The 19,424-nt window shown below is 47.4% G+C and overlaps 2 protein-coding genes across 3 annotated transcripts in view; both read right to left on the bottom strand.

Annotated features, from left to right (window-relative positions):
• The window catches only part of Ganab (glucosidase II alpha subunit), a 29,122-nt gene extending 20,758 nt beyond the window's left edge, over window positions 1-8,364 (bottom strand). For both annotated transcript variants that reach the window (XM_004656548.3, XM_004656549.3), the window contains exons 1-2: window positions 8,291-8,364; window positions 129-233 (exon numbers count right to left, since the gene is read on the bottom strand). In XM_004656548.3, coding sequence (XP_004656605.2) covers window positions 129-233; window positions 8,291-8,328 — 143 coding nt within the window. In that variant the 5' untranslated portion in view covers window positions 8,329-8,364. The remainder of the gene's footprint in view (window positions 1-128; window positions 234-8,290) is intronic.
• A 190-nt stretch (window positions 8,365-8,554) lies between these two features.
• Window positions 8,555-14,880, bottom strand: Ints5 (integrator complex subunit 5). Its single transcript, XM_004656553.3, has 2 exons — window positions 14,750-14,880; window positions 8,555-11,684 (listed from the first exon to the last, which is right to left on the bottom strand). The coding sequence occupies exons 1-2, from the start codon at window positions 14,827-14,829 to the stop codon at window positions 8,708-8,710; spliced, it is 3,057 nt and encodes a 1,018-aa protein (XP_004656610.1). The 5' UTR covers window positions 14,830-14,880; the 3' UTR covers window positions 8,555-8,707.
• Between the last annotated feature and the right edge of the window lie 4,544 nt (window positions 14,881-19,424).

Raw genomic sequence — 19,424 nt, 5'->3', positions numbered from 1 at the left:
GAGGACATCCCAACATCCCTAGGTGTCTCTACTACCTATACCATCCTTAACCTACCCATTCAACAACCTCTGCCCCCGCCCCCAAACATTATCCTATTTTCCATTCAACTATCCCAGCAAGAACATACTTGCAAAAGGAACTCTCTTCACAGGTCTTAAAGTTGCTTCTATCCACAGCAAGGGTAATCCCCAGGCAGACCCCTAAATATGCCAGTACCAAACTTGCCCAAGACCTATGGAGAAAAAGAACATTGGAGAATAATTAATATAGGAGCCAGGAAGGGCTATACCTATCATAATCTTAGAAACAGCTCATGAAACAGGGACAAGTCACACTGAATGGGAAAGAAAGCAGGGTGGACGTGGGTTTTTTTTTTTTTTTAATTTATTTATTTGAGAGCGACAGACATAGAGAGAAAGACACATAGAGGGAAAGAGAGAGAATGGGCGCGCCAGGGCTTCCAGCCACTGCAAACGAACTCCAGACGCGTGCGCCCCCTTGTGCATCTGGCTAACGTGGGACCTGGGGAACCGAGCCTCGAACCGGGCTTCACAGGCAAGCGCTTAACCGCTAAGCCATCTCTCCAGCCCGGACGTGGGTTTTTAAACAGTCAGTCTTAGGGGTTGGTTGGGGATTTAGCTCAGTGGATGAGCACTTGTCTAGCAAATGCAAGGCCCTAAGGTGGGTCCTCGGAACTGAAAAGGGGGGGATTATCATGGTTTATTGCCTATAATTATGGAAGTTGTCAATAAAATAGGTTTTAAAAAAATCACTGAGAACCAAAAAAAAAAAAAAAAAAAAAGAAAGAAAGAAAGGAAGAAAGAAACCAAAAACTCAGTCTTAGGGGCTAGAGAGATGGTTTAGTGGTTAAGGCACTTGCCTGCAAAGCCTAAGACCCAGGTTCAATTCCCTAGCAACCACATAAAGCCAAATGCACAAGGTGGTGCATGTGTCCAGAGTTCATTTGTAGTGGCTAGAGGCCCTGGTGTGCCCATTCTCCCTCTATCTGCCTCTCTATCAAATAAATAAAAATAAAATAAAATTTAAAGTTAGCCTTAGGTGGCATCTGCCTTTAATCCTAACACTCAGGAGGCAGTGGTTCTAGTTCAAAGCCAGCCTGGGATTACAGAATGAGTGCCAAGTCAGCTTGAGCTACAGTGAGACCCTACCTTGAAAAAAAAAGAAAATTAATAACCGAGTGTGGTGGCGAAAGCCTTTGATCCCAGCACTCGGGAGGCAGAGGTAGGAGGGTCACCATGAGTTCAAGGCCACCCTAAAACTACATGGTGAATCCCAGGTCGGCCTGAGCTAGAGTGAGACCCTACCTCAAAAAACCAAAATATTAAAAATTAAAAAAAAAATTAAAAAGTGAGCCTTGGGATGGGGAGAGGGCTCAGTGGTTAAAGACACCTGCAAAGCCTGACATCCTGGGTTTGAATCCCTAATGCCAACATAAAGCCAGAAGCACAACATGAAACAATGTGTCTACAATTCATTTGCAATGAATGGCAAGAGGCCCTGGAGCATCCACACTCCCTCTCTCCTAAAATATTTTTTTCTCAATTTTTTATTAACATTTTCGATGATTATAAAAAAAATCCCCCCCAAAAAATCCCATGGTAATACCCTCCCCCTCTTTCCCCTTTGAAATTCCATTCTCCATCATATCCCCTCCCCAAAAATAAACAGTTTTTTTAAAAAGTCAGTTTTAGGGCTGGAGATGGCTTAGCCGTTAAGGCATTTGCCTGCAAAGCCAAAAGACCTCAGTTCAATTCCCCAGGACCCACATAAGCCAGATGCACAAGGAGATGCATGCATCTGGAGTTTGTTTGCAATGGCTGGAGGCCCTAGTGTGCCCATTCTCTCTCCCTCACTCAAATAAATTAAAAAAAAAAGTCAGTCTGAGCCAGGCATGGGGGCACACTCCTTTAATCCCAGCACCCAGAAAACAGAGGTAAGAGAATCACTATGAGTTTGAGACTATCCTGAGACTACATAGTGAATTATATATAGGTCAGCCTGGGCTAGAGTGAGATCCTATCTCAAAAAAACAAACTAAAAAATGTCAGTTTCAGGCTGGAGAGAAAGCTTAGTGTTAAGGTGTTTACATACAAAGCCTTAGGACCCAGGTTTGATTACCCAGTACCCACATAAACTAGATCCACAAGGTGGTACTAACATGTGCTGTTTACACATTGAGAATGTACATAACAAATAAAGAAAAAAGAATATGTGCACCAGGACCTACAGCCACTGCAAACAAACTCCAGACACATGCACCACCTTGTGCATCTGGTTTACACCAGATGGGCATAGTGGTACATCTTTAATCCCAGCACTCAGGAGACAGAGGTAGGTAGATCGCCGTGAGTTCATGCCCACCCTGAGACTATGTAGTGAATTCAGGTCAGCCTGGGCTAAAGTGAAACACTACCTCAAGAAACACACAAAAAAGATAATTAAAAAAAGTCAGCTGGGCGTGGTGGTGCATCCCAGCACTTGGGAGGCAGCGGTATGAGGATCACCATGAATTTGAGGTCACTCTGAGACGACATACTGGATTCCAGGTCAGCCTGACCTAGACTGAAATTCTACCTCAAAAAGAAAACCAAAAAAAAAAAATCAGTCTTGAGGAACTATCTCATTCTAATCATCCCTTCAAAAGGCAGAAAAGAGAAAAGGGGCAGGTGTGGTGGTGTTTGCCTTTAATCCCAGCACTTGGGAGGCAGAGGTAGGAGGATTGCCATGAGTTCAAGGCCACCCTGAGACTACATAGTCAGTTCCAGGTCAGCCTAGGCTAGAGTGAGACCCTACCTTGCCCCCCCCCCAAAAAAAACGGCAGAAAAGGCTGGAGGGATGGCTCAGTGGTTAAGGTATTTGCCTGTGAAGCCTAAGGACCCATGTTTGACTCTCTAGGTCCCATGTAAGCCAGACACACAAAGTGACACAAGCACACAGGGTCACACATGTGCAAAAGATGGTGCACCACGACTGGAGTTCGACTGCAGTGGATGGAGACCTTGGCATACCAATTCATTCTCTCTCTCTCTCATATAAAAAAAGGCTAGCCAGGCATGGTGGCACATACCTTTAATCCCAGTACTTATGAGGCAGAGGTAGGAGGAGTTTGACACTACCATGAGCCAGTGAGACCCTACCTTGAAAAATCAAAACAAAACAAGCCAAAACAAAACACGTCTATAAGGTTTGCCTCAAAGAAAAAGCACAATAGACAATGGAACACTCAGGATTGTTACTAGAAAATTTTCAGTGCCAGGGATGGGATACCTCCCATTGAGTTGTTGGCCAGGGAGGTCCCCAATGCCCCCAAAACATTATAGGCCATTGCTAAAGCCGTCAGTTTCCCACCAGAATCGATGGTAAGACCTTATTTGCTAAAGACTCCACATACATAGGCTGCGAGGCCATTGAGAAATCCTGTTGGAACTGAGCGGATAACCCCTTCCATGTAGACCAGCTGACAGAAAGCTGGAAGAAGCCATTCTGCATGCAGTTCAATAGGAGAGAGAGAAATCACCAGAGAAGATACCCAACAGTGGACACTGCAAGCCTTTTATCTGGCCAGCCAGGCCAAATGAGCCAACAGGTGCAATAGTGGCACATCTATAATGGTGGAAACCAACTGCCCTCCAATTGGACTGGAGGCCCGCTCCATGGGAGGGAATATATACATCCCTGATTCTGAAAACCTACAGCAGGGGTAGTCATGAGCCCTAGGGGTGTAACGTCTGCTGCTGTTTGACTGAATGTATATACTATGCTTATCAACCTGCCCAGTAAGCACTTCTCTTAATGTTCGTACCCTTATATTAGTGCTACTCTAACTTTTGGTAGAGAATCTTCTCTTTTCAGATGGCTAAGAAGGCATCATGGTGCTGACAGGAGTGCTCAGCACTGCAATATCTCTATCATACCTTCCAATGCTCAGGATCTAATGCAGAAGAAGTGGCAGAAAGAATGTAAGACCCAAAGGAAGGTTAGGACTCCTTACAATGTGCTCCTCCAGACACAAAATGGGCTGGATATTCATGACCTCCCAGTGCCTGACACTACCTACACAAGACCATCATAACAGGAGGAAAAGATCATGCCATCAAAATAAAAGAGAAACTGATGGGGGGGGGGGGATAAGAAGGAGAATGGAGTTTCAAAGGGGAAAGTGGGGAGTGAGAGAGCATTACCATGGGATATTGCTTACAATCATGGAAGTTGTTAATATAAAATAATTATATAGGGCTGGAGAAATGGCTTAGCGGTTAAGCGCTTGCCTGTGAAGCCTAAGGACCCCGGTTCAAGGCTCAGTTCCCCAGATCCCACGTTAGCCAGATGCACAAGAGGGTGCACGTGTCTGGAGTTCGTTTGCAGAGGCTGGAAGCCCTGGTGCACCCATTCTCTCTTTCTCCCTCTATCTGTCTTTCTCTCTGTGTCTGTCGCTCTCAAATAAATAAATAAATAATTAAAAATAAAATAATTATATAAAAAAGTAATAATAATAATAATAATAATAATAATAATAATAATGCAGTAGAGCCAGGCATGGTGGCACACATCTTTAATCCCTGCAGAGATAGGAGGAAATAGGAGGATCCCCATGAGTTCAAGGTCAACCTGAGACTACATAGTGAATTCCAGGTCAGCCTGGTCTAAAGTGAAACCCTACCTCAGAAAACCAAAGTGCACAAAGCATTTCTGGCCTTCAGAAGCCCTGGGATTGACTCGGGTTACATCAGCCTCTTGGAGGAAAGCAGTAACAGCTAGTCCCAGAGGAAACAGTGGTACTGTATGTGTAGATCAAAGCAACAAAGGAAATCATGCCTTTCAATGGTAAGGAGTCAGATGGAGCTGGAGTTTAAAAAGTTACAGATACACCCACAAGGAGCCTTTTGGTCCCCATTCCAAGGGTCCTAGCTTCGATTATGCACCAGGCATTCAGCTCTTCTGATGGCCAATTCTGCATCTTCAAAATAAACCACTATCACTACCTAAGACTAAACAGAGTAACAATAGTGCAAACCACACTAAGCCCTAATGCATCCAGAGCATAGCTAACTGCTTCATGTCCCAAGTGTTCAACTCTGACAGCAGTTTTCAAAAACTCAGCACTGTGGTCTTGCCCTTAAAAACTAATTTAGTTGTGCCGGCGTGGGAGCGCACGCCTTTAATCCCAGCACTCGGGAGGCAGAGATAGGAGGACCACTATGAGTTCGTGGCCACCCTGAGACTACATAGTGAATTCTAGGTCAGCCTGGGCTAGAGTGAGACCATAGTTCAAAAAAAAACTAATTTAGTTGCTCTGAAGTGGGGGGGTCACTTTGCAACAGCAGGAAGCTCTGGTGTACCCATACTCACTCAGTCTCTCAAATAAATAAATATTTTTTAAATTTTAATTTATTTGAGAGCGAGAGAGAGAGAAAGAGAGGGAGAGAGAATGGGCACGCCAGGGCCTCTAGCCACTGCAACGGAACTCCAGATGCATGTGGTACCTTGTGCATCTGGCTTACGTGGGTCCTGGGTAATGGAGCCTCAAACTGGGGTCCTTAGGCTTCACAGGCAAGTGCCTAACTGCTAAGCCATCTCTCCAAACGAAATAAATATTTTTTAAAGCTCTTTATATTGCTCAGCAGTTAAAGACACTGGCTTGCAAACCTTGACAGCTTGGGTTCCATTCCCCAGTGCTCACATAAAATCAAAGTGGCACATGCCTCTGGAGTTTGTTTGTACTGGCAGGAGGCTCTGGCACTCTCTCTCTACTTGAAAGAAATAAAAATATTTTTTAAAATATAACTTTCTAGCCAGGCATGGTGGCGCACGCCTTAATCCTAGCACTTTGAAGGCAGAGGTCGGAGGAGCAATGTGAGTTTGAGGCAAACCTGGAAATACAGAGTAAGTGCCAGGTCAGCCTGGGCTGTAGTGAGACCCTACCTCGAAGGAAAAAAAAAATTAACTTTAAAGTGATAGTGTGTGCTTGTAGTCCACAGATATTTAAGAGGCTGGAGCTGAAGGCTCACTTGAGCATAGCAGTTTGAGATGTTTGGGAAACATCTTAAGATACCATCTCAAAAAGCATAAGAAATAAATATTCCCCAAACAACTCTAATGGGTGACCAGGATTCAAAAGTACTTCTTACAGGATGGGCATGATGGCACATGCCTTTAATCCCACAACTGGGGAGGCGGAACTCTGTAGGAGGATCCCCTTGAATTCAAGGCCACCTTGAGAACACATAGTGAATTCCAGGTCAGCCTGAGCTAGACTCTTCCTAGAAAAACAAAATAAATAAACAAACAAAGTACTTCTTACAAGCATAGTGAGTTCGAGGCCAGCCTGAAACTACATAGTGAATTCTAGGTCATCCTGGGCTAGAGTTAAGACACCGCCTCCAAAGGGTTGGGGTGGAGAAAGGAAACAAACACCCCACAATATTTATTAAATGAAGACCACCAAACCTTGGACAACTGCATTTAAAAAATTTTTTTATTTTACTTTTTGTAATGGGGATGGAACTCAGGGTTTCACACATGCAAGGTAAGCACTCTACCACTAAGCCCTAACACTAGCCTTTTAAGCAATTTCTTAACGTGATTGTGATGTGGAAAATACAGGAGCACACTGAGAAGTGTTCTAAAGTGGCAGGGAGAAGGCAGGGTTCTTCTCAGCATGAAAACGCTGCAACTTCTAACAGGGTAACTAACCAACCACAGGATACTATACACACTCTTTGCAGGACTGGCCTTGCCATAAGCTAGCAAGTTAAAGGTAAAGGTAAAGAAAATCACCAGTAAAACTAGGGCTGCTCAATGATGCAGCGCTTGTCCTGCATGCACAAATCGCTATGTTCCATCCCCAGCACCACAGAAGGGAAATTACCAGGAAGGAGATCAACTAACAAAGCAAGCTCTGTAAAGCCAGTAGCATTTGCAAAGCTAACTAGAGAATAGCAGCAATGAAAAAAGCCAATCAGAAAAGCTAGGAAAATACTAGGCAGTGGTGTACTAGGCCAAGCAGGAGCAAGGGCCAGCACAAGCAGAACAGAAGCTATTAGAAAATTCAACATCCCAGCACTTGGAACACAGAGGTAGGAGGACCACTCAGAGTTCAAAGCCACCCTGAGACTACACAGTGAATACCAGGTCAGCCTGAGCTAGAGTGAGAACCTACCACCACCCCCCTCAAAAAAAAAAAAAAAAAAAAAAAAAAAAAAAAAAAAATTTAAAAGGAGGAGGAGGAAAGAGAAAACTCAACAGCAATATATAAGTCCTCCTGAGCAATGGTTGCTTCAGGAAACTTGGACCACTGACCCAGTGTCCACCTGCCCCACACAGCAGTAATCAGAAGTTCAGTGATTTAAACTCTGGAACCCTATTTGCAGTTTATAAAATAGGTTTGGAAACATGCTAATAGGAACAGGATTTCTAAAGATCCTTTCACTATGACCTGTTGCAAGGCTCTAGGATTCAGGAATGACTTGAACACCCAAAACAAGACATGAAGTTCACAAGGAACGGTTAGGAATCAGCTTCAGGGTTAAATCCCACCTGTTTACTGCTTCAGATCAGGCTTGGAAAGATGAGTTTATGATTCACCCCCTTTTTAAACTGTTGCCAACAGTACTCACTTCTCCCACCCAGTACATCCATCCCTTAGGTGTACTGCGCTTTATGATGCTGATGTGTTTACTATTATAAACTCAAGGGCGCAGACCACATTCTATTACATGTGTTGGGGCAACATCATCCACGCAGTGAACTTAGCGGATCCTGTTCCTGCCGTGTCTAGCAACAGTACCTAACAGAACTAGCCAAGGGCTGGAGGGGAGAGGGTCAAGAGGGCAAAAGGGTAGTACAGGCCAATCTGCCGACCCGGTGCTTCCAGCCTGATGGAGGGGCCGTAAGGCAACAGGCGGCTTCGTCCCAGGCGCCCCCCCCCCTCCCAACAGCCCTGCGCACTGCAGGAAGGAGGCGAAGGCACTGACCGCGAGCCGCCTAGGAGTGGGGGCGGCAGAGGGCGGCCATGCCCAAAACCAGAACACGAGCTGCAGGCGGTCTGGACACCAGAGCTGCGGGACCCAGGAGCCCTACAAGCAAGGGCCGCAACGACTGCCAAATCTACCGCCCGCAGGACGCAAAAGCCTGAGGCCGCTTCCACAGGAACAAGGGCCTCCATGAGCCACGTGCACAGGGGTGACAGGAAAGCATACAGAAAGAAGCAATATGGGTCTTGGGGGATTTGGGGCGTCCGGGCGTGCCCCCGGTTTCTGGGCTCCTCACCGCCTCCTACGCGCAGCCACTGCCGCTATCGCCGCCATCTTGTGCCCGGTTCGCTCCTTGACCCCGGGCCTCCCCGCCCCTGCGCACGTTGAGCCACGTACTACAGTGCCCGCCCCTTCCGGCCTTGTGATTGGCCCAGTCGCAGCGCGGCCGGACGTTGATCTCATTGGCGGAGCATACATTCTACATATAGTGGAGGCAGGGCTTGACGCCCCCAGCTATGAGCCAGTGAGTGCTCCACAGCTGATAGAGACACTAGACTGCTTGTCTTAACTAGGCAAATTTTATTTAGAAAAATCGTTAGCTTCGAAAAAAGTGACAACACTCATTAGGTCAAGGACTTAGAAACCTCCACCTCTCTGCAGCACCTTAGTCTCTTCTCTCACTGTTCAACATCCCTCGGCCTCTAGAACAAGCTTATGTTCCCTGCCGGAGGAGAGTGGACGGTGAAGGTGCCTGAAAACGGCCAGAGAAGAGACCCAGGCGATCGATGTTGCGGTGGAGGACACTGTGCAGCACAGCCAGATGGGGTCCTCCCTCACCTCCACCCTCCCTGGAGAAGTCCCGGATGAAGCGGCCACGCTCGGACTGGAAGATAAACTTCTGGGGCAAGGGCCCATGCTCCCTAAGAAAACCCCAGACACTAAGCAGCAACAAACGCACTTCAAAAGGTGCCAGTTGGCTAAATACCTCGTGCATATTACCCAAAGCTGGTGGCAAAAGGCTTCCCTCAGCCATGACAGCCACCAGAGTGCAGGACGCTTCCAGGTGCCAGGGGGAGTGGGCTGTGTCAGGATGGCGAGAGGCTTCCCAGTGGCTCAGGAGGGCAGCCAGTAGTCCCCGCAGCAGCACGGAACAGTAGCACAGGGCTGGGGGAGCAGCTGCCACCAGTTTCAAAAGCTCAAAGAGCAGGGGCTGTTCGCGGAAGCGCCGGCCAATGCGGAGATCCCGCTCCACAGTGGCCCTTGCATGATCCTCTGGGGGCCAGGCCAGCTCAGCACCTGCTGCATCAGGACACACACTCTCTACTAAGGTCACTGCAACTGCTTTAGCTGCTTCTGGGCTTAAGGTGGGAAACCCCCAGCAGCCCTCACATCCAGTGAATCCCGGAGCACTGCAGCAGTGCACTAGGAGGCTGAGAAGGCTCTGGGTGTTATAGATCACTTCCTGCTGGTTTCGAGACTGGACAAGCTTAGGTGGCTTTAAGCCACGGCCAATGACTCCAGCATGGAAAACTGACCAGATCCCTCCAGGACCTGGCACCGCTGCTATATGCCGCCGGTTAGTGTCCAACAGGGAGGCAGAAGCCAAAGGGGCTGAGATAACTGAGAGAGTCTCTTCCCCATCCAATTCCCCTCCAAACAGTTCTGTGTTGCCTCGATGTAAGGCTCCCTCAACTAGCAGCTGCAGAACAGCCTTGAGCCCCGCCGCAGAAGTCTGAGAAAGACGAGTGAGAAGCTGGGAGGGTGAGGCCACACCTGGAGGGCCATGCAGCCTCAGAGAAGCAAAGAAGCGGTGTACCCCAGCCCTTACCAGTCCCAGGAGTTGGGAAGGTGACAAGGCTTCCAAAGGAAAGGGACAAATGGCGAGGAGGGAGGCAGCAGCTTCTGCTACTTCTTCCTCAGGATGTAGCAGGAGAGGAGCTAGGTCAGATAGATGAGCTGAGGCACACTCCCCAAACCGGGCTCCTAGGGCTGTAGGGCCCTCACCCCCCTGCTGTTCCCACCCCACTAACAGTGCCAGGTTTCGCAGGAACCTGGCAGTGAAGGAAGGCTGTAAAGTTCCTGCATGCACTCGAGCTAGGCAGCTTCGGAAAGCCAGAGGGAGAAGTCCAGAGAGACTGACCACCAGTCCTGCATACAGCTGTGTTGCCAAACTCAACTCTTCAGGACTTCGAGCTCGGCTCAGTAGATGGCCCAAAGCCTCGGGTCCACAGCTAGGTCGAGTGTAGACAGATAGCAGACCCAAGAGCTGGTGCTGCCACAGGAAGCGCTTCCGTTCCAGCCGCAATGTCTCTCCACACAGCTCTCCAACATGGTTTCTTAATGCATCTAGAAAGGGCACTGGGCGAGGAGGTGGGGGTGGGCCCAACAACCCTTCCCCAGGAGATCCTCCTCGATGATGAACCAGTTTTTGCAGGTGCAGCAACAGCAACTGGATCAAGCGGTCACATGCCTCTCGCACAGTGTCTGGCACAGCCAGGCCCTGGGTGGTGATGACTGAAGCAGGCATAGCTGTGTCCACTAAGAACTGCAGCAGACGGTAGGCACCAGCTCCAGAGGCTTGGCTCACCAGGTGTACAGCCAAGTTCAGCATGTTGTCCAGTTCCTCTCGGGGGAACCCCTGCAGGTGTTGCTGCAGCTGGCTCAGCACAGCTGGGGGCTTGAGGCAATCCACAAGTTCACCAGACACTGTACCTAGCAATGCTGGAGACATGACTGCCAACTGTAGTAAGAAGGGAACTGTGGCCTGAAGGGAAGGGTCCCCACTGCGGCCTCCAGTGCCCCCTGCCAAGCTATCATGAAACATTCGCAGGAGCTCCCTTCGGATACTGTCTCCATGGCGAGAGGCAAGGTGCCCTAAAATGCCTACAACTGAGGCAATCTTGGGTACCCGTTTCTCCCCAGGGAGGACAGGAGATCCAGGAAAGGGGTCTGAAGAACTGGTTTGAGAAGAGCTTCCACCACAAACACCAGCTCCACCTCCAGACCCACTATGGACACAGAAATCCTTAAGGCCACAGGAGAGAACTCGGGAGATGATGGTGCCAGGAAAAGAAGAGCCGATATGTGCCACAACCCAGTCAAAGTGTGGGGAATGCTGGACAGAAGTATCCAGCAAGGCATCTACACATGCATCTGGGCAGCTACCAATGAGAGCTGAGAGGCATTGCACATAGATGTCCATTAATGTGCGGGTAGCTCTACAGCCCATCCACAGCTGCAACAGTTCATTGAGAGAGCCAGTGGCATGTGGAACACGCTGGTGCTGGCCTGAATATGTGCTACTCAGTTGTCCCATGAGGTCAATGGACCATGCACTAATCACAGGTGCCCAGGCTTTCGGGTTGGCCCTGATAAATTCAGAAAGCACCTGCTGTACTTCCTGTACCACATCCTCTAAACCAGGTCCACCAACAGGAACATGAGAAGGTGGAGGTGGACGAAGGTGAGGTGGACCAGCCACAGGACTTTCATCTAGAGCAGCTAAGTGGGCCCGGACACTCTCATCAAATACACCTCTCAAGTGATCCAGCACAGCAGCCCGAGCAGGTGGCAGAGAGCGGAGCAGGAGAAGACCACAGCGAGCATGTTCTCGGGCTGAAAGCTGGTGACCCAGAATGGGGTCTATACCAGTCAAAAAAGCCTTGATTTCTTGGGACAGCTCCTGAGCACTATAAGAAAGCAAATGAAGCAGACTTAGAGCATTGGTTAGCAAGTTACATTCCTTCTATGTGTTTTGGTTTCTATATAAAATAGGGATAACAATTTCATCTCCCCCATAATAAAAGCTTATAAAAACATTTTAGTGGGGCTGGAGAGATGGCGTAGCGGTTAAGCGCTTGCCTGTGAAGCCTAAGGACCCCGGTTCGAGGCTCGGTTCCCCAGGTCCCACGTTAGCCAGATGCACAAGGGGGCGCACGCGTCTGGAGTTCGTTTGCAGAGGCTGGAAGCCCTGGCGCGCCCATTCTCTCTCTCTCCCTCTATCTGTCTTTCTCTCTGTGTCTGTCTCTCTCAAATAAATAAATAAATAAATAAATAAATAAATAAAAACATTTTAGTGGACTCAGGCATGTTGGCACATGCCTTTAATCCCAGCACTCAGAAGACACAGGTAAGAGGATCGCTGTGAGTTTGAGACAGTGAATTCCAGGTCACCCTGGGCTAGAGCAAGACCCTACCTCGAAAAACAAAAAAACAGGGGAAAAAAAAAACCAAAACCAGCCAATAACAATAAAAATAATATCAATGATAGGTGACTCTTAAAAGGTCCAAGTACCTTTTTTTTTCCTGATGTGCTATCAAACCTAGGGCTTTAGGTGTGCTAGGTATTCTACCACTAAGCTCCATCCTCCAGCTGTCCTTTTTAAGTATTTTACATGTATCTTTCAGTCTTGACAACAATTCAATAGGTAGCACTATTATGATCCTTTTTTTTTTTTTTTGCTGTTGTTTATTTTATTTTTTCTGAGGTAGGGTCTCACTCTAGCCCAGACCAACCTGGAACTCACTCTGTAGCCCCAGGCTGGCCTCGAACTCATGGTGATCCTCCTACCTCTGCCTCCCAAGTGCTGGGGTTAAAGGTGTGTGCCACCAAGCCTGGCTATGATTCCATTTTAAGATTAAAAAAAAAATTAGGAGCCGGGAGTGCTGGCACACACCTTTCATCCCAGCACTTGGGAGGCAGAGGTAGGAGGATCGCCATGAGTTCAAGGCCAGCCTAAGACTACACGGTGAATTCCAGGTCAGCCTAAGTTAGAATGAGACCCTACCTCAGAAATAAAAAAGAAAAGTGGGGGGGAGGGACTGGAGTGATGGCTTAGTGGTTAAGGCTTTTGCCTGCAAAGCCAAAGGATCCCGGTTTGATTCTCCAGGACCCATGTAAGCCAGATGCACAAGGGGGCACATACATCTGGAGTTCTTTTGCAGTGGCTAGAGGCCCTGGCATGCCCATTCTCTCCTCTCTCAAATAAATTTTTTAACTAACAAAAATAAAAGAAAGACTGATTGAGATGGAGAGGGGATATGATGGAGAATGGAATTTCAAAGGGGAAAGTGGGAGGGGAGGGTATTACCATGGTATATTTTTTATAATCATGGAAAATGTTAATAAAAATTTGAGAAAAGAAAAATAAATAAATAAAAATAAACAAAAAGAAAAATAAACAAAAAAAAATAGGGCTGGAGAGATGGCTTAACAGTTAAGGCACTTGCCTGCAAAGCCAAAGGACCCAGGTTCAATTTCCCAGTACTCATGTTAAGTCAGATGCACAAGGCCATGCATCTGGAGTTCATTTTCAGTAGCTGGAGGCCCTAGTGTGCCCATTCTCTGTCTACCTACTTCTCTCTTAAATAAGTAAAAATTTAAAAAAAAATTTTTAACCAAAGTTAAGGGCTGGAGGGATGGCTTAGCCGTGAAGGCACTTGCCTGCAAAGCCAAAGGGTCCAGGTTCAACTCCCCAGGGCCAACATAAGCCAGATGCACAAGGTGGCACATGTGTCTGGAGTCAGAGGCTGGAGACCCTGACCTGCCCATTTCTTCCCTCCCTCCCTCTCTTTCTCAAATAAATAAATAAAAACAAAATATTTTTAAAATACTCTAAAAAATTAAAGTTAAGTAATCAAACCATATGCTCCAAAAGGCTAGGAACCATTCCATGCTCTTAAAATACTGACTCCGGGCTGGACGGATGGCTTAGCGGTTAAGGCGATTGCCTGCAAAGCCAAAGGACCAAGGTTCAATTCTCCAGGACCCACGTTAGCCAGATGCACAAGGGGGTGCATGCGCACGCCCATTCTCTCCCCCTCTTTCTTTATCAAATAAATAAATAAAAACAAAGTATTTAAAATACTGAATCCCTTTCTACTGAGGTGCTAGTGTATGTGAAGTATGCCATAAATATTTGTTGCATTGAGTAAATACATGTTGAGTTTCTGTTACCTGTTTCATAAACATCTTTCCAGTTCCCCCTGAACAGAACAAGCAACCTAGAATCTGCTCTTAATGGCAAGAAAATTATAAGCCTCTCATTCAATGGTCTCCCTCCCGACACCTGTTTCCCATATTGTGCAAAAATCTTAATTTCCCACCACTGAAGCAACCACCACCTTCAATGCCTGGGAATCAATGTGTCCCAGGGCACAGAAAGGTATGCCTTTCAACCCTTCCCCTCTGGAGATATATGGGTTCTGTTTTTGAGGTTCAGAAGGCAATATAGGAGGAGGTAATGACCCCCTTCCCCTTACCTCCTTTTCTGTCAAAGAAAACAGCACCCAGTGGGCTGTTAAGGCTCTGTGCCGTTACCCTGGGTCCTCAAAACAGAAAAAGAAAAAAATACCTCAAAACGAGGGGATTGTGCAAGGGAAAGACTAGCAGATTTATTCAATGAGCTTCCGGGCCTTGGTTCTCAAGAGAGGCTCCAAGAAGTCAAAGCCCTGAGTTCCTTCAGCGTAAAAAGCAAAGCGACTGGGTTCTCAGGAGTTCTGATAGCCCGACAGTTGGAAAAACAAGGCCACCGGGTAAGTAGTCACTGCGCTCTAGGCAGAGGCAGGACCAAGACCTTGGGAGGGCGGGCGCTGAAGCCCAGGCTTTCACGTAAGGCAGTCCCGGGTTCTGGGAGGATGCGACCAGAATGTCCGAGAATCCTGACGCGAGTTCTCAAGGTAGGATCCGGGTTTCTGCCAAGGAGGTTGGGGATTAAGCGGGGCGACGCGGTACGCTACCAGGGGCTCTGACTACCTGAGAGGCGCGGGACCGTGGGTGGCGGGGGCAGGCCCGGGTGGCCCTGGGGCCCCGGGAGGGTCACACAACGCGGACATCCCGGAGCCCTACCCAGAGCCCGAGGCGCGAGCGGAGAAGCCCAGGCGACGCATGCGCGCTGACTGGAAACGCGAAAGAAACTCGCTGAGAGGCATCTCAGAAAAACTACTCCGGCGAAACCCGTAGCCGTAGTACATTAGTTCCGTACTGCATCTATGACCGAATGTGAGAGATCCGCCCCACTAGGGCAAACATTTCTCCAGCCTCAGCCCTGTTGTTGTGGTTTGGTTTTGGGCTTTTTTTTTTTTTTTTCTTTTCAAGGTTGGGTCTCATTCTAGTCGATGCTGACCTAGAATTCACTATGTAGTCTCAGGGTGGGCTTGACCTCAAGGTTATCTACCTCTCTCTGCCTCCCAAGTTTTGGTTTATATGACCATGCTGGGCTCAGCTCCTGTTTTGTTTTGTTTGTTTCCAAGGCAGGGTCTCGTAGCCTTAGCCGACCTGGAACTCATTCTGTAGCCCAAGCTATTTTGGAATTTATGACTATCCTTACACCTATCCTTCTACCTCAGTCTTCAGAGTGCAGGGATTAGGGATTACAAGCATGCACCATCATACCTGACTGTGAGCCAAGCAATTAACTAAATTTTTGGAGGTTTTTGTTGTTCTTTATTTGTTTTGTTTTGTTAAAGCAGGGACTTGCTCCAGTCCAGGCTGACCTGGAATTCACTATGTAGTCTCAGAATGGCCTTGAATGCCTTCCTCTGCCTCCCAAGGGCTGAGAATACAGGCGTATACCACCGCACACAGTTCAATCACAATTTCGATGTTTTTTTGATACAGTGTCGTATGTAGCCCAGGCTGGTTTTGGACTTGCTAAGTAGTTGAGGATGGCCCTTACCTTCCGATCCTCCTGCCTCTCCCATCCTAAAGCTGGCATTAAACGTGTCAAACAGCATGCTTAGTTTCATGAGGTGCTGGAGATTGAATCCAGGACACACACTCTACCAACTGATCAGGCCCCCATTTACAAAAAATTTTTTTGGTTTGTCGAGGTAGGGTCTCACTGTAGTACAGACTGACCTGGAATTCATTATGTAGTCTCAGGGTGGCCTTGAACTCGCTGTGATCCTCCTACCTGTGCCTCCCAAGTGCTGGTATTAAAGCCCTGTGCCACTACACCCAGCAAAATAAGGAACAATGGGTTTTCCAAAGTCACTTTAGAATGTCCTTGGGTTTTTTGTTTGTTTGTTTTATTTATTTATTTTTGGTTTATTGAGGTAGGGTCTCATTCTAGCTCAGGCTGACCTGGAATTCACTATGTAGTCTCAGGGTGGCCTAGAACTCATGGAGATCGTCCTACCTCTGCCTCCCAAATTCTGGGATTAAAGGCATGAGCCACCACGCCTGATTTACACACCTTTAATTCCAGCATTTCATAGGCTAAGGTAAGAGGGAGTTTGAAGTAAGCCTGGGGCTAGAGAGTGAGTTTCAGGTCAGCCTGACACCCAACCTTGAAAAGAAAAATTGAGCTGCTCTGGTTGTTTGCAGAAGCTGGAGGCACTCGCACACCTATTCTCTACCTCCCTCCCTCCGTCTCTCTTTTTCTGTCTCTCTCAAATAAATAACCTAATTTAAATTTTTAATATTTTTATTTATTTATTTGAGAGAGGGTAAGATGCAGACAGAGAGAGAATATGTGCACCAAGGCTTCCAGCCACAGCAAATGAACTCCATATGCATGTGCCACCTTGTGCATCTGGTTTATGTGGTTACTGGGGAATCAAACTGAGATCCTTTGGCTTTACAGTCAAGTGCTTTAAACGCTAAGCCATCTCTCCAGCCCTATTTAATTTAATTTAATTTTTTATTTATTTGAGAGTGGCAGAGAGAGAAAGAGGCAGATAGGTAGAGAATAGGCTTGCCAAGGCCTCCAGCCACTGCAAACGAACTCCAGATGCATGTGCCCCCCTTGTGCATCTGGCTAATGGGGTCCTGGGGAATGGAGCTTCAAACCGAGGTCCTTAAGCTTCACAGGCAAGCACTTAACCACAAAGCCATCTCTCTAGCCCTTTTTTTTTTTTTTTTTTTTTTTGGTTTTTCAAGGCAGGGTCTCACTCTCGCCCAGGCTGACCTGGAATTCACTCTGTACTCTCAGGGTGGCCTTGAATTCATGGCGATCCTCCTACCTCTGCCTCCTGAGTGCCGGGATTAAAGGCGTACGCCACCATGCCCAGCTCCTAATTTAATTTTTCAAAAATGAAAAAATCAAGGCCAGGTGTGGCGGGGCACGCCTTTGATCCCAGCAATCAGGAGGTAGGAGGATTGCTGTGAGTTTAAGGCCACCGTGAGATGACTTGGTGAATTCCAGGTCATCCTGAGCTAGAGTGAGACCCTACCTCAAAACTTTAAAAAAATTAAAAAATTAAGTCAGTGTGGTAGTGTTCACCTTTAATTCCAGCATTCTGGAGGCAGAGGTACAAGAAATCACATACACATTGACACCGGGCATGGTGGCACACGCCTTTAATCCCAGCACTCTGGGGGCAGAGGTAGGAGGATTGCCATGAGTTCAAGGCCACCTTCAGACTAGAGTGAATTCCAGGTCAGCCTGGGGTAGAGTGAGACCCTACCTCGAAAAATAAAAAATAAAAAGAAGCAGAGTCAAGGCTGGAGAGATGGCTTAGCAGTTAAGGAGCTTGCCTGTGAAGCCTAAGTACCTATGTTCGACTCTCCAGATCCCACATAAGGTAGACGCACAAAGGTGAGGCAAGCACAAGATCTCATGTTCCCACTACGTGGTGCAAGCGTCTGGAGTTTGCAGTGGTTGAGGCCTGGGTGTGCCAGTTCTGTCTGTCTCTGTCTCTCTGCCCCTTGCTCACTATCTCTTAAAAAAAAAGGTGCTGGATAATCATTCCAGATCTTCTACATGATGGAAAGACCTGATAGAGCCTTCCAGATAGTGGAGCTCGGGATCTTGTCTAAGGGGCCACCTTGAGTGTATACCTGCCTGTGGTGGTTCAGAGTCCATGGACAGCCTCCCAGTTTTGTACATATCTGGTTTTTTTTTAATTTTTTTTGTTTATTTCAATTTATTTGTTTGAGAGTGACAGAAAGAGGCAGAGACAGAGAGGAGAGTGGGCGCGCCAGGGCCTCCAGCCACTGCAAACGCGAACTCCAGACACGTGCACCCCTTTGTGCATCTGACTAACATGGGTCCTGGGGAATCAAGCCTTGAACTGGGGTCCTTAGGCTTCACAGGCAAGCGCTTAACCAAGCCATCTCTCCAGCCCGATTTGTGCATATATCTGTATATACCAGAACTATATGATACTAGAACTTCAGGAAAAAAGATACATGGAGCACAGGAACACATCACCCTTCAATAAATGTGGGGTAACGGCTGGGGACCTGTGTTGAGTCCTCTGGAGCAAGGGTACTGTATTCATAGTGCCCCTGCTGGGTGGGGCATGGGGGCCATTTAATGTACTTACTTTTCTTTTTCTTTTTTTCAAGGTAGGGTCTCTCTCTAGCTCAGGCTGTCCTGGAATCCACTATGTAGTCTCAGGGTGGCCTAGAACTCTCAGAGATCCTCCTACCTCTGCCTCCCAAGTGCTGGGATTAAAGGCATTCATAGCCATACCAGGCTCTGTACTTTTTTTGTTGTTGCTGTTGTTGTTTGGTTTTTTGTTTGTTTGTTTTGGTTTTTCAAGGTAGGATCTCACTCTAGTACAGACTGACCTGAAATTCACTCTGTAATCTCAGGGTGGCCTCAAACTCACTGTGATCCTCCTACCTCTGCCTCCCAAGTGCTGGGGTGCTGGGATTAAAGACATGCATTGCCATACCAGGCTCTGTACTTTTTGTTGTTGTTGTGTTTTTCTTTTTCTTTTTTTTTTTTTTTTTTTTTTTTTTTTGGTTTTTCAAGGTAGGATCTCACTCTAGTCCAGGCTGACATGGAATTCACTCTGTAGTCTCAGGGTGGCCTCAAACTCACTGTGATCCTCCTACCTCTGCCTCCCAAGTGCTGGGATTAAAGACATGCATTGCCATATCAGGCTCTGTACTTTTTTTGTTGTGGTGGTTTTTTTGTTTGTTTGTTTGTTTGTTTTTCAAGGTAGAATCTCACTCTAGTCCAGGCTGACATGGAATTCACTCTGTAGTCTCAGGGTGGCCTCAAACTCACTGTGATCCTCCTACCTCTGCCTCCCAAGTGCTGGGATTAAAGACATGCATTGCCATATCAGGCTCTGTACTTTTTTTGTTGTGGTGGTTTTTTTGTTTGTTTGTTTGTTTGTTTTTCAAGGTAGAATCTCACTCTAGTCCAGGCTGACATGAAATTCACTCTGTAGTCTCAGGGTGGCCTCAAACTCACTGTGATCCTCCTATCTCTGCCTCCTAAGTGCTGGTATTAAAGTGTGTACCACGATGCCCGGCTCTGTGCTTTTTTTGATTTGGAGATTGCTTCAGAATAAGAAGCTCTTTCCTGATATCAGGACAGATGCAGATGGTCTGGCAGGTTTCTGGGCTCTTGATGCTTGGAGGTTGAGCTCTGTGTTGGCTTCTCCTGCATGCAGAAGGAAGTCTGCCATCTGCTAACCTGTATTCCTTTTTTTTAAGGACAGCTGTCACCCCAACTTCAAAGTCTGACCCA

The sequence above is a fragment of the Jaculus jaculus genome, chromosome 1 (genome assembly GCF_020740685.1).
Source record: "Jaculus jaculus isolate mJacJac1 chromosome 1, mJacJac1.mat.Y.cur, whole genome shotgun sequence".
NCBI lineage: Eukaryota > Metazoa > Chordata > Mammalia > Rodentia > Dipodidae > Jaculus > Jaculus jaculus.
Note: the sequence above shows the minus strand (reverse complement) of the source record. Positions and strands in the feature narration are given on the sequence as shown.

What these genes read in the sequence shown, in the direction of transcription:
- Ints5 (XM_004656553.3), bottom strand. Translation starts at nt 14,829, where the DNA reads ATGTCCGCGTTGTGTGACCCTCCCGGGGCCCCAGGGCCACCCGGGCCT. An exon ending in CACGGTCCCGCGCCTCTCAG is followed by an intron (nt 11,685 to 14,749) that starts GTAGTCAGAGCC and finishes GCTTTCTTATAG; the next exon opens with TGCTCAGGAGCTGTCCCAAG.